Source organism: Toxorhynchites rutilus, chromosome 3 (assembly GCF_029784135.1).
Source record: "Toxorhynchites rutilus septentrionalis strain SRP chromosome 3, ASM2978413v1, whole genome shotgun sequence".
NCBI classification, from domain to species: Eukaryota; Metazoa; Arthropoda; class Insecta; order Diptera; family Culicidae; genus Toxorhynchites; species Toxorhynchites rutilus.
The window spans coordinates 108,816,863-108,832,216 of NC_073746.1; the positions used below are offsets into that span (position 1 = coordinate 108,816,863).

Genomic DNA, 15,354 nt, shown 5'->3' on the forward strand with positions numbered 1-15,354 from the left:
TGCTGTTGGGCGCATATGGAAGGATGGCGGAAGAATTTTACCGATGAGATATCCACCCGTGTGAGGAAGCGTTTCCGTGTGGCAAAGGGCGAAGGTCTACTGTTGAGTGGGGAAACTAGTCGGAATGATGGTACCGACGGAGGTCCGTGAGATATGATGCGATCATGCGTAGCGCGGTAGATACTAGGCTCTATGTGGCGCTTCGTCTCCTGGGTGTTGCTGAAACAGAGAATCGATTATCTAGTATTTGAATGACACGTTATCATGCCGAGGCTTCGGGTTCAATTCCCGTTCAGGCCGGTGGATTTTTCGTCAATAAAATTTCTTCCGACTTGCACTTTGATCACGCTTATTCTAGAGCTTGCCAATCCGGAATACATTCAAGACGTTTTATTTGGCATAAGAAATCTCAACTAAATACTACTAATAATAAAAAACCCCGCAAGTACCGTGAAGCTCCCTTATACCAGCCAGTGCATAATTCCACCCTTCTTCTTCTTCTTCTTCAATGGCACTAACGTTCCTAGAGGAACTTCGCCGTCTCAACGTAGTATTACTTGCGTCATTTTTATTAGTACTTAGTTGAGATTTCTATGCCAAATAACACGCCTTGAATGCATTCTGAGTGGCAAGCTCTAGAATACGCGTGATCACAGTGCAAGTCGGAGGAAATTTCTTTGACGAAAAATTCCCCCGACCAGAACGGGAATCGAACCCGAACACCCGGCATGTTAGTTATGACGCTAACCACTCGGCCAAAGGAGCACCATAATTCCACCCACTTGACATAAAATACTGTTTTTCACACTACCTACCTTATTTCTTCTGATAAATTATTTTTCTTTATACTTGCACAACTATAATTATTTGAAAAATTGGCAACCAAGTACTATTATGGTGGGTTTAAACTAGTGATATATTCGTGTGAAGAAATATGATGAGATTTATAGAAATCGCATCAACCGTTTACACCAATGCGAACTTATATAATGAATATGTCAGAGGCGAATGAACTTCAAAGTTTAAAGCCTCTTAAAAACAAAGAAGAAGAAGAAGAATGAATATATTCATATTTTCGGTGAATTTATTCACTTCAAGTAGAACTGCATTCAACTTTAGTGATTTTTCCGCAGTGAGAAATTCACCAGCGTTTACATATGCCTAAATATATTCTATTCAAAGTGGTTATATATACCTCGAAGAAATGTATCATATATATTCTCACCCGTTTACATCTATTTTCGCGTGAATAAATCCATCTATAGCTATAGATCTCCCTAATGTAAACCCGCTATTAGTTACGCTTAACTATTAGGCTGTCAAAAGAGTCCTGCGGTATTTTTTTTTTTTGAATTTTCATTTGTTCATAAAATTAGTTACAATCATCTGTTTTAAGTCAAATATGCGCCGTTTAGTTCGATGACTTGTTCCTAACGAGATGCCAACTTCATAATACCCCTGTTATAGAAGCTCGCTTCCTTATTGGCAAAAAAACTCGGATAGCCAATTTTCACAGGCCTCTTTTGTGGCTAACTTCTGACTACCTAGCTCGTTCGCCATGGACAAAAACAGGTGGTAGTCACTTGGTGCAAGGTCCGGACTATACGGCGGATGCAAAAGAACCTCCCAACCGAGCTCCCGGAGCTTCTGGCGCGTCACCAAAGAAGTGTGTGGCCTGGCGTTGTCCTGATGGAAGACAATGCGGCCTCTGTTTATCAAAGATGGCCTCTTCTTCATGAGTGCTACCTTTAAGCGGTCCAGTTGTTGACAGTACAGGTCCGAATTGAGCGTTTGGCCATAGGGAAGCAGCTCATAATAGATTATTCCTTGACAATCCCACCAAACACACAGCAGAACCTTCCTGGCCGTTAATGAGGGCTTGGCCACCGTCTGAGCCGCTTCAGCGGGCTTCGACCACGACCGTTTGCGCTTCACGTTGTCGTAAGTGACCCACTTTTCATCGTCAGTCACCATCCGCTTCAGAAACGGGTCGATTTTGTTGCGATTCAGCAGCGATTCACATGCGTCGATACGGTCAAAGATGTTTTTTTTGCGTCAACGTGTGTGGCACCCATACATCGAGCTTCTTTGTGAATCCAAGCTTCTTCAAATGGTTAATCGGCCCCAGCTCTTGGCCGATGCTACGGCTGCTACTATGCCGGTCTTTCTCGGCTAATTCAGCGATTTTGTCGCAATTTTCGACGACAGGCCTTCCGGAGCGGGGCGCATCTTCGACGACTTCTACACCAGAACGAAAACGTTGAAACCATCGTTGTGCGGTGGAAATAGAAACTGTATCGGGTCCATAAACTGCACAAATTTTATTGGCAGTTTGAGATGCATTTTTGCCTTTGTCATAGTAGTACTGTAAAATATGTCGGATTTTGTCTTTATTTTGCTCCATATTTGCGACACTATAACTCACGAACGACTTAACCAAACAAAACACTGTCAAGGACTATATTATAGCGCGCTTTACCTAAATACCTTTCCAACAAGCTATAGTATGACTCGATACAATGAATACAACTAGAAATACGCGCTTACAACGACACCTCGCGGAAATACCGCAGGACTTTTTTGACAGCCTGATACATAAATTTCAGTCAATATCGTTCGTCGACCTGTCATTCGCCATTTTTGTTGTTTTTCTTAGCAAAGTGGCTAAGAACATTGTCCATAGTTGTTATCAATTTACAGAGTGTAAACGATTAAAAATCTCCGGATAGTAATAAAAAATACGGGTGGGTAATGTCGGGGACATAACCGGAGTGACGTAGGACTATACAAAGGGGACAGCTTTTGCTAAATGTATATTTTGAATATATTGTCTTATTTTCTTCTCCTACGTGAATACCTACCTATCTACCTGAACTATGGATTAGTTTACTGTTTACTCTTTATGAACATGTTGGGAGTTCTGAAAAGAACCTTTGGTGTTGTGTTTTTGCGTTTTTTTACAAACTTTATCATTTTTTTCTCACTGTCTTATAGTTGATTCTTGATTGTTTTCTGAAGGCTTTTTACTTATTAAATGTTCAACGCCGGGCATCTTTTGGCGTATGCACATATCGTACTATCAAAATGATGGCTGTGATAGGGAATGCATAGGTGGTCATCAGCTCATTCACTATCATATATTTCACTATTGAGCACATTACCGTACCTTAAACTGTGGTTTCGGAGACGAATGAATTGTTAAATTTTTTTAGTCTCCGCAAACAATGTAAATAAAAATGAAAAAGAACTGAGGTTTTGGAGACGAACTCTACGATCTGTCGAGAAATAGACGAGCTATAAGCGTTCTTAAAAACAAACAGTAAATACAGGTACGGATGACCTTCGGATTGAAGTCCTTTAAAATAAGAACAGAGCAGCAGGAAATACATAGCTCATCATGTTGCTCCTTAGTTATGTTTCTATACAATGCAGATGTAACGTCAGTCAATTTTCAACATCAGTTATCAACCAAAGAAAGCAGTCCTTGCTATCGAGAAAATTCGGTAATGCCATCCTGCATACAATGTATTGTAATTTGAAGCCACTTTTAATTCGGACACCATATCTGGGTTTGTGAAAACTGAGTGATCAATTTAAAAGACCCTAACCGCCAATAAGCTCAAAAACAAGCATAAACAAAATAATTCAGTTCATATTATATGTCATATTATGTCACTTTAGAATGCATTGGTAGTGTGAATAGCTTTTAATAACTCTTCTTTGAATGGTTTAATGACACTGAAAAGCGCCGTCTTTTACGGTGGCAGGTTTTTGCCACCGGCGCTTTTCAGACTGTATAAACAAACTTTTTCCTTCTTCTACCTGATGCCGTTTTGCGATTGCGTTTGCCTCTCGTCTGTTCTGTAGGCGAGTTTTCTTATCGTCGCGAGCAGCTTTGCCAGCTAACTCGATCACTACGGCGGCCGAAACTATATAACGCCGGCTAGGTGGACTGGTGCACTGGTATCAACGCGCTCGGCCTAGCTACCCTTGCGGAGCAATTGGCGAATACACCTACGGGGAACTGCAAGCCAACACGGCTCGAGCGGGATTTTTGGAAACTCCTTTGCCATATCCAGACATGGCGGCTTGTGTTGGTTTGTTGATGTGAGGTGATGTGATGCGAAACGATGTGGTGTACGGTTTAGATGAGAATGATCGCTACGGCAGCGGAGCGGGGATTTTTAAGCTGACTGGCTGGCTCGAGAATTACGCATGTGTGAGACTGCGACCAATGTTTCGTTCATATTTTTTTCTTTTTCCTTTCCAATCGTGCTTCATTGTATTTCGCTGCTGCTCTGGCTGCCCGTTTTGGTACGATTTGAGGAGCACAAAATGGACCAATCAAAAATGGGCACATAGTGCATTTGGACAATGCTTGATATTTCACAATTATTCAATTATTTAGCTCAAGAAAAATGAAATGTTATTCGTTATGATAGATGCGTAGATATATTTCCTATCAATTGATGCAAAAACCTTTGCGATCTATTGAGAAATATTCGAGTTATAAGCGTTCCAAATCTTGCATTTTTTCCTGCTTGTTCAGTGCCTAGATTTTCATTTCACCCCCTATATCTTCCGGTTAGACGTAGTCCTACGTCAAAAATTGTAAAGGGTTGTATCTAGGACACGACCGCATTTTCGACGCAGAACCACGGAATTATATTATTCAATCCGCTTGTTTTGACGTGGGACTACGTCTAACCTTTCAATATAAGGGTCTATTTAAAAGTTTCGGGTGGAAAACTGTAAGGTTTTTCTACTGGGATTTGAAAGCATACTTCCATGGAAGATACGTTGTATTTAAATAAATGCAGTGTATATGCAGTTCGTATTCCAAAATTCTGGATACTCTTCCATATCCGCACTAATACAAACATTTTCCGTATGCTGCTGACATCTTCTTTTTCGAAGCACACTTTGATACGGAGGGCTTCCTCTTCTCCGAGGGTGTGTAGAGGATGCGGATGAAATTGCATTGCCGTTTCGCAATATCTTCCATTCTTGCATTGAGCTGTGTGTGTCTATGTGTGTGAAATCAACATTAAGTATGAGTGATGTCCGCTCGTTGTGTTGCACTTACTTCCTCTTCGCTCGCAACTGTGGTTTTATTCCATTCCATGAGTGGAAAAAAAAACTCTACTCCATACTCCTCCTTCCCTGGCAGGGAAAGAATCCATTCTCCGATGACCACCAAACGAGAAATGGTGTAGGTCCAAGTTCAGGTTTTGAATTATAGAGACTTTAAACTCTGAGAGTTCATTCGTCTCTTGATGTGGGTTCAAATCGTGGATGGCATATTTATACCAAATAAGTTGGAAACGAGCAGAAACGAACGTTCGTTCTGGCCGGGGGATTTTTCGCCAAAGAAATTTCTTTCGATTTGCACTGTAGTCACGCGTATTCTAGAGCTTGCCACTCCAGAATACATTCAAGGCGTGTTTTTCGGCATAGAAATCTCAACTAAGTACTACTAATAAAAAATGACACAAGCAATACTTACGTTGAGAAGGCCAAAGTTCCACTGGGAACGTTAGTGCCAACCAAAAAGAAGAAGAAGGGATAAGGGAATTGTAATGTATTGCATATCAAACAAATCTTAGAGAATTTCTAATTCGATTAGTATGCAAATCATCAGAATCCGTTCGCTGTGAAAATAGTTATTAACATTAACTTTATTTCATAAAAACGTGACCTGTTTTCTGATTTGGCACTCTTCCTGAAAGACGTAGTTCTACGTCAAAACTGAAAGATACAGGTATGCTGCATTGATTGATTAGTTTTTGACATCTTTTCATTGCAAACTCGATCGGTTATCACCAAAATAAACATGACTGGAACAAGAACACCCATATTTCTACTTGAGATTTTCGAAACAGATGTTCAATTTGGATGAAACAGCAGTACATACAATACCTACAAAGGAACTGGTTTCAACTGGTTCAGGGCAAAAAAAACGTCCAGGCAAAGGTAGTTAACATCGATCGAGAATCTTACACTGCACTGTTTTGTGGAAACGCAGCCGCGCAGTTAGCGGCAACGTTGATGCTATACCCGTACAAATCCAGAATTCCAAAAGAGATCAGGCAGAGAAGCTGGGCCGCAGCAAGAACGGGATCGGGTTGGATGTCTCGGATTATTCCTGTTTCTCAAGAATGTTTTTAACCCTTGGCTTGTTAAAAATTGGTATAAGTCACATGTCTCTTATGAAACGATGCTGCTATGTACGGAAGAAAAAACATAATCCTGGTTTATCTTCCACAAAATTCTGCTCAATCAATTTAGCTGCTGGACGTCAGCTTTTTCAGATCACTCGAAAACTGATAGAATGACGAACCAATCGAACAGTCGAACAATCGACATTGATCGACGGATTCCGGAGATGTGGATTGTATCCAGTGGCGTCGACTGGGGGGTGCGGAGGGGGCAGATCGTCCCCGGGTGCACGATTTTAGGGGTACAGAATGAACCTTATTCATATGAAGAAATTGGATAACTATGATTTCTGACGGGGGGAGGGGGCAAATCGACCACGACCGCCCCGGGTGCGACGCAGACCCTTCCCTGGGTGCAAATGTTTCTACTTTTCTGGCGACGAGGGGGTGCAAATAAACTCTTCCACCCGGGTGCAAAAGCTTTACTCGACGCCACTGATTGTATCCGTTAGATCCTAATGCTGTTAATTACTCAGGTCTTATTGGAAAATCCAGTAAAGCATCTTCATCACAAGCTGTGTTGCCGATAAATAAACGACATACACTCTGTTCAACTTCTATAAGACCACCCTGATTCTATTCCATTGCAATACAAACAGTTAGAATTTCAACAAGATACAACATTGTTGAATGCTTAGAATAAAGTATATTTAACGTCAATTTCGTTCAAAAGAGTTGTTCGTTTATTTATTGTACTTAAATATGATAATTTCAGCTGTCCACTTTCTATAAGACCATTTATTTATTTTTTTTATATCTGTATTATAGTGACTTTCAACACTTTTGGCTGGTTCGTCACTTTTTACTTCCAATTTTGGAAGAATGTTGGGAGTGAGAATTGAACTCGTGATCTTCAGCGTGAGAGGTATGGATGTTACCACTACGCCAGATCGGCTCCATAAGACCATTTAAAAATTCATTAGTATTGTGACTTTGAGCTCTTCTATCGTGGTGTACCGTTTTACCTAAGTGAAGATTTTGCATACAAGGATCCCCCTAAGATTTTCAACAGGATTCAAGTCTGGAGAGCGAGCCTGCTAGTCCAAAAAATTAAGTTTTTGGTCCTTAATCCATTGCTTAGATTCCTTGCTGGCATGAATAGTAGCATTGTTTTGCTGGAATGTGAATTTTCTGTGACGATATCCACGCAAAAATGGTAGCAGAGAGAATTCCAGAACATGTATGTAATCCTTGAATGATGTGAAAGCTATCTTGAGCTTTCCGGTTGCACAGAATCCCGCCTAAACAATGCACGAACCTCCACCAAAATTCCTGGTTGAAAAATACTGTTCCTTCTTTCGTAAATCACGCCAGTACCCGTTGAAATCATCAAGACCATCCAAATTGAACAGTGAAAATAACCTATACATTGAAGAACTTTTCGTTATGGTGTATAGCAAAATGTATTCTTTTGGGAACATTCTTTGTAATAACATACCATGCACCACTGTCGGTTCATGTGAGCTTTGGCAAAACTCAGACGCCTATCTACTGCTTACTGATGAAGGACTAGATTGAAAGCCTTGGCGAGATAGGTGCCAATCAGGAATACTCTGATAAAATTTATTTATAATACTGATCGGCGACGCAGACCAAATTTCCCAGGGCTCCACAGAAAGGTTTTGGTAGTGAAGGGTGAGCTTGAGCCATTCCTGACAAGTTCATCTGCTCGCTCGTTTCCCTCTATACCGCAATGGCCAGGAATCCAGTACAGTTGTACCGAACTTATGTGACTTAATTGCTGTTAAAGGGAGATGCATTCCCAGACAATTTTTGAAGAACATTTAAAAGTGCCACTTAACTGTTCGAGAATATGCAGATGTTAGCATGTCTATATTTTTTTGAGGCAGACATTTAAACATTCTATTTTTGCAGCTATTTCTGCCTGAAAAACTGTTGGCCAGTTTTCCATAACCCAAAAGATTTTTGTTCTGGGACCATGCACTCCGGCACCTGTTCTGATTCCCATTTTCGACCCACCAGTGTAGAACATGATTGAACCATTACGAACACTGGGACCACCTTCATCCACACCACACTGTATGGAATGTCCTAGGTTCCATCCAATCACTGTTCATTTTTGAGAATGGTCCTACGGGTCGGAGATTCAGGATACTGGAGTGGCGAGTATCGTGGCGGATAGATCCACATAACCATTCTAGGTTTAAGGACCCATATTCTGCCTATCTTTTTAGAACATGACCATAGGGCTGTATCGGTCTATTTGATTGTTGAGTCTAAGTGTGCATTCCAGTTTAGTTTAGCATCTAGGATCACGCGTAGATATTTCACTGAAGCGCTGCAATTTATATTCTCTCCCCAAAGATGTAAACACTGCAGATGCTGTTTTTTTCTTTTTGGTGAAAGGAATAATTATTGTTTTTAGGGATTTATGCTCGGAACTTCTGTGATACACCATGACTGGGTAAGGTTTAAGGCCATCTGCTTCCTGCTCGATATCACGTCGTCGATCTTGCCACGTACCATTATGACTACATTTTGTTTATTGGCCCAAAAAATGAGCTGTGCAAAATTTCAGCTAAATCGGACATGATTTAGGGGTGCCTCAAAGCACTCAAAGTTTTGACATCTTTGATATATATGATTTATAAAATAATACTTTATATAGACAAGCGAAAAACTTACAAGAAGGCGAATATCTATTGCTTCACGATCATTTTATATTGTTTCATGCATAACATATAGAAAATGGCTAGATATAAGTGTTGTTATTTACATTTTCTTAACTAGGCAAACGATGGGCGGCATATGTTGCGCTTCAAATACTGCAGATCCTTCTCGTATCGGCCATACGGAATCCCCTACATAATCAATGATATCAACAAACTTAATGTGGTGTCGATTTCATCGCTGTTATCCCCAGTATGAACACCTGAAAAATGTCCGGAAGCTAGTACTCATAACCTATATGCATTAACTAACCTAAAAATTTCGAAGATTATCTATGACTTTGGTCCAATCGCGTGTTAAAATCATTGTAAATATACAAAAATCTAACTTTCTTACCATTTACTGACATCATTTAATGGTTAAAATGAATTTAAATATGAAATAATTGAAATAATCACGGCCGAATATCGCTTTTCAGTGCGTAGAACAAACAAACATTTTGTGGTTCTGAAATCTAAGGCGGCTCGCACACCGGAGCAATAAGCAACTGTTAACATGCAATAAGCAATATCATCGCCAATGAATTTTTCCATTTAATTTTTGTTGATCTCACACAACGACGCAATACGATATCGCTGTCGCCTTTACAGAGCAACACGGCGTGTCGGTTGAAGAGCAACTTATCGCCCATATTTTGTTTGCATAATGTCAGGGTTTTTATTGCTCTGGTATGCGAAAAACAACAAAATATGTTGACTGTTGTATATTGCGTATTGCAGTTTGCTAGTTGCTTAGGCGTCGTGCACAAATTACGTAACGCTAAAAACGAGGGTTTTGGACCACCTCCCCCCCCCCCTATGTAACAAAAAGTAACGCAAGACGAACCTCCTCCCCCTCATGTTACTTAACGCTAATCTGTACCCAAAGTGAAAGTCGTTTGAAAAATTTTTAGCTTTTTTTAAGTGAAGAGAATGTCAACGTAAAAAAATCAGATATCGGTCCAGGTCGGAATCAAATGTTTAGACGAAAGTTCTTTATATGCAAGTAGTGACTTCGGAAGAACTTTCGACAAGTTCATAAGATTTCGAACAAACCGAAATGGAAAATTAATGCTCACATCTGTTGGGATTGGTGCTTTCAAATCATCTGGCGTTTAGCTGAGAAAACCATGGACTGGTATAAATTGATGTTGATTTACACAAAAATAACTATTCCTTCGTTCAATGCGGCAGTTCCTACCGTTACATTTCACTACCTGCAAAAGGTCTTAGGATGTCTTTACGTGACGAGCAAGCAACTCGGCTTGATATTGTACTAATTCCGCTCCGTCGATTTGGGAGTTTGCGGACTTAAAAGGGGGAAGTCGGGAAAGACGGGTTAAATTTATTAATAAAAACAAAAAATAATCCACAGAGAGCAGCTCGATCTAAATTTTCGTCTGCAGAAGATAAAATTCTCATTGTTATCGAGTAATTTGTTGGGGTATTTTTCGCTACATGAGTGTTTTACCATCACTTCTCTTCCAATTTATCGAATCAGCGGTGAAGTTTTATTATTTTTACTCCAGAAATATTGATGAAAACAAAATACTAATCGGGTAAGACGGACACTCCACCGACTAAAGACGAACATTTCGTTTTTGAAACAAATTGATCATCTCCTTCTTCTTTGTTTAACAGATACCCACTAACTACGTTTGCAAGTGCAACCAGATATCATGGACGAATCAGCAGAGCGGTTTTGAAAATGTAATTCGAATTTGTCTTTCCGAATGCCGGAAGCTATTTTAGACATGGGAAAATGATACAAATTGCAAGCCCAAGCCTTTTTGCTCGATCATGTTTAAGCCCTATTTGAAAACCACCAAAACTTATTGAGTACATAAACTTGAATTTTCAGATAGTGGGCATCTTTCCCACCCCAGGTGTCCGTCTTTCCCGACTCAATCTTATTTTTTTTTTAAATGCCGGCCACATTCATTTTGCAAAATTTCTGCATCAAAGACAAATTTTATTAAAAAAAGAGACCTAAACTTTCAATTTGTGGTGAGATAGCTATATATTTTTTGTGAAATTCAAGAAAAAATCAACGTTTACTTAAGGTATTTACCACCCTTCCCCTATATTCTGCTTTGACGGGATATCCATCGTTCGCAAGGTTATTCCACAAATCAGCTAACGATTCCCCTGCATACTAAAATGTTTTATTTCCAATTCCGGGTTTCGAGTTTTTCATCCAAGTGAGATTCCTCATGATCACGAAGAAGTATTTAACCTGCCGGAAAAGAGACAATCCAACTCAGTTGAATGCACTGCGTGCTGGAGAATTTGTAGCATCTAATATTGCATCAAAATTCAATTGATTGACCTATGACCTTTTTAAAACGAGGATTCTCGTCTGATCCCCCATCCACATTAACTATGGCTACTGGCTTGATTATTTTTCGGTACCGATTAATCTCGAATTCAGGCAGCTCGCACATACTTTGAAAATCGAACCCATGAGGAAATGCGTTCGAAGAACAGTGCCTTCCTGAACAAATTGCAACGCATATTGGAACACTGCATAGAACAACTTCAGCATGATCGAGGTGCCCTAGCTTTGTTTTGCATTCTGCGATAACAGACGGAAAAGCTTATGTTTTCCAGCCATGACAAAATCATGATTCGGTAGATTAACGCAATATTCGAGCTGCATTAAGCGGTGCCTGCTTACTGCCCATTACAACACGTGCTTTATCATCTTCGCTCGGGAAACACACCTCTTTTGGTCTCAGAATCGAAGCTAGGGGCGCGTGAGTTTATTCAGGAATAAAAATGGAATTTTGTTACGTAATGATCACGGTTTCCGGAAACCGAAAACCAGAAACAGGAAACCAGAAACGGAAACGGAAACAAAAACGGAAACCGGAAATGGAAACAAAAACGGAAATGGTAACAGAAATGGGAACGGACACGAAAAAGGGAACAGAAATGGAAACAAAAAGGACGTTGTGCCAACTTTCAATTGACACTACTAACAATTTGGTAGCTCGCACCATTCCTGAGATCGAAGGGATGACGGCTCAGGCCACTTTGTGAACGACCTGGAAATCCTGCTGTCATCTTTCAACCAATCTATCGCGGATGATTTGAAATTGTTACGTATCGTCTCATGTTCCACGGACTTCACAGCCTTACCGGAAGATTTAAATATGTTATTGACATGATACGACAATAATGGTATGCGGGTTAATAGTAACAAATGTAAGGTGGTAACTTTCACTCGTGGTACCAATCCGCTCATTTGCCGTTACTTGTTGGGGCTTGATCCTGTTGAACGAATACAAACAGTGTGTGATCTGGGCGTTACATTCGATTCCAAGCTTAGTTTTAATGAGCACATAGATACAATCACCGCAAAAGCATCCGCCGATTTACCTCTAACTTCACTGATATTTATGCTCTCAAGGTGTTGTATTGTTCGTTGGTACCGTTGGTACGTAATATCTTGAAATATGCCGCTCCGATTTGGTGTCCGTATCACGTAACACAAATCCTCGCGATTGAAAGAGTACAAAAACAATATCAGATTTGCTTTGCGAGAGCTACCATTGAGGATTCCACAAAATCTACCGCTCGGTATCAGCTTAAAAGCTTAGACTCTGTCTGCTAGATGTATAAATCAGCGACGATGGTTCGTATTCAACTTAGTGCAGGGTAATATTGATTCAATGAAGTAGGGGAAGATTTTGATCAAGCGAGGTAAATAAATCGAACTAAAACATACCTGTATGATTGCGAAACCCCACCACATTTGGCTCCTGTGTTCCTGGTGCAGTTTCGACCGTCCCCTGTCTGCTATCGCTGTCATTCGAACTACTACCCTGCGATAGCGTTGTATCCCGGTTTTCCTGGAACAACGCATTAACCATACCCTGCAGCACTGCGGGAACACCAAACATTACACTGTCCTCCGCCGCACCTCTCTGGGCGTGACGCTCGATGAGTTCATTAGCGTCAATCTGGCTAGAAGCTTCCATGGAATCCTCGATTTCGATTGTTCGATTAACCAAAGGAACAAATTCCACCTCGCCCTCGTAGCTGGTTGTGTTCAGCTCGACTTTAATCCGAGGAGACTTTGTCGGTGATTTGGCATTTTTATTGGACACAACCGTGACATTAGAAACATCCGAATCGTATGCCGGATCCCCGGCTGATGATTTGGATAGTACACTTGCTCTCCGGGGCAGTGGTGGTGGTTGCCACTGTGGACTTTGAGAAGACACATTGCAACCGGTGCTGAGTATTGGACTATGAGGAGCTATGGCACAACCGAAATTGGATTTATTCGGCGAAGGGAAGGGAATCGCTGACGGTGGGATCTCAAACTCACCGAACGGAATCTGCGTCGAGCAATCGCTTGGCATGAAATTCTCCGTATCGGGCATTGGCATCGAATCCGGAACTTGGGGTGCTTGGACAAACGATTCATCCTCTTCATACTGAATAGTTCTGGCTCGAACTGTTACCGTTCGAACGATTGGGGTGTCCACGTGAGGGATGTTAACTCTGGCTTCGAATTCGTGTCCCAACGATCGGACCACAGGAGACACCGAGGGTCGTTTTTCTTGTTCGGCATTCGATCGTTTATCTACGTTTGCGCTTTCGATATTTTCCACACGTTGCTTTTCGGGAATTGCGTGGTTCACTTCAGTTGGTTTCGCCTGATTTTCAACGCCTGGTTCTTCCGCAATTGCAGGTCTATTTGCGGTCGCTTTCGTCCGATTCTCCATACGTTCCTTCCGTGTTAATAACCGCAATCCTTCGGGTAATTTGTTCTGCGAGAGGACTTCCTGGTTGCGATCATGATACCTCGCAATGTATTTATCGATCTGTGTCATTTTGTTTTCGAGCTGCTGACCTTTGAAACGCCTTCTCAAACCATCGATAACAACCGCCCTCACATTGGTGAAATTTCTCAAGTAATCAAGCGAATAGAAAATGTCCCCCTCTTTCACATTCGATTGATTCGCGCTATCGATAGGTGACCGGGAGGGAGAATCGGTTATCAGGATAACTTCCTGCTGTGCGGGGGTAAGCAGCGCCGAGCTTTCCGTCTCCGCTGAAAGATTATTTTCGAGAACTGGCTGCTCGAGCGACTGCACATCGACCAAATTGATTACTTCCTCGGGAAGATTTTTCATGGGGTCCAAAACGCTGATCACTTCGGCGGTATTCGCGAAATAGGATCCCTCCATTGGAAGTATTTCCGAGGGCTGTGTCATTGCCATTTCGGAACGCATTTGTCTGAATTCTGAACATTCGGAATCTAAGCTTCGTTCGCCATCAGAGGTGCCACTACTGATAATAACACGATCAACAGAAGCGGTTGCCACTTGCCTTCCGTAATTCCCCAATTTGTACCGTTTGTTCAGCTCGTCATCGTCAAAAAGAAGCCAAGAGAATATTACAACTTCAGCCTGTTCTAATTCGTGCTTGATGTCAGGGAACACTTGCATAATTTGTCTGCTGGAAAATCTTCGGTTTGCATTGGAATGGTTCATAATATTTTCCAACAGCTGATTATCTTCTACAGATGTTGCGGAACTTCTAGAAACATATTTCGTCTTCTCACTTATCAACCTATGGCGTTTTTCATAGCGTCGCTGAGAATCCATCAGGTAAGTGTCCAACTTTTCCAACTTTCCACTCCAATTGGTGCCAATTTTCGTGCGAACCTGTAAATTTATAAATAAATATCGCTCCATAATTATATCCAATCCGACTCACCTGCGCCACAACAGCCTCCTCATGCTTCAGCAGCAAATTTCTGTCCTTCATTCTCACCCAACATTCACTCACTCCGGCATCCGTCAATTGCGCCAAATACTCCTGATACTCCTCTTCGCTGTCCAACGGTTTATTCAACGCCAAATAAAACCGATACTCGTAGTAACAGCTCTCGAATCTCAACCGATGCAGCGGATCCCTGATTCGATACTTCGGCTCGTTAGCGTAAAATCGATACAACTTATCCCGGAAGCCCTTGATCATCTGTTCCTTCTTGAGCGGGTCGTATTTCTGTTGCGATTCCACCACACCCTTCGCGATATCCCGAACGTTGGTCTTACACATGAAGATCTCCCTTGCGTAAGGATTATCAGCGGGGGTCAGTCTCTCGTGTGGCTGTGGTTGATTCGTATTCGAATCCGGCGTATCCGACTCAAATCGTACCTTTTTCGTGCATTTCGAATTCTGCCCTTCGGCGGGTCTTTTCGCCGTCGATTGCACCCGAGAACGAATGTTTTCCACCAGAACACCAATATCCTGTTGAATCATTTTCACTGGGCGACTCGCCGGTTTTTTGAAAGCTGGCGCCATACCGGAGCACTAGATTGCAAGGAAAAACATTGACCGAAGTAATTTTGAAACGCTTGTCTCTCACGGTATCAAATGTTTTGATTCACCACAAAAATCGTTATTTCATGCTGTGTTAAAAACACCGCCCAAACAACAGTTTAATT

General features: G+C 41.4%; 1 protein-coding gene across 1 annotated transcript; it reads right to left on the reverse strand.

Annotated features, from left to right (window-relative positions):
• Nucleotides 1-81: 81 nt before the first annotated feature.
• Nucleotides 82-15,354, reverse strand: LOC129778856 (uncharacterized). The gene is made up of 3 exons (XM_055785997.1): nucleotides 14,621-15,354; nucleotides 12,618-14,568; nucleotides 82-219 (listed from the first exon to the last, which is right to left on the reverse strand). The coding sequence occupies exons 1-3, from the start codon at nucleotides 15,209-15,211 to the stop codon at nucleotides 191-193; spliced, it is 2,571 nt and encodes an 856-aa protein (XP_055641972.1). The 5' UTR covers nucleotides 15,212-15,354; the 3' UTR covers nucleotides 82-190.

Excerpts from the sequence above, each read along its gene's own strand:
- LOC129778856 (XM_055785997.1), bottom strand. The coding sequence starts at position 15,211 with ATGGCGCCAGCTTTCAAAAAACCGGCGAGTCGCCCAGTGAAAATGATT. Across the intron at positions 14,569-14,620 it reads AGGAGGCTGTTGTGGCGCAG|GTTCGCACGAAAATTGGCAC; the intron begins GTGAGTCGGATT and ends ATAAATTTACAG. Across the intron at positions 220-12,617 it reads GGGGTTTCGCAATCATACAG|CAACACCCAGGAGACGAAGC; the intron begins GTATGTTTTAGT and ends TCTCTGTTTCAG.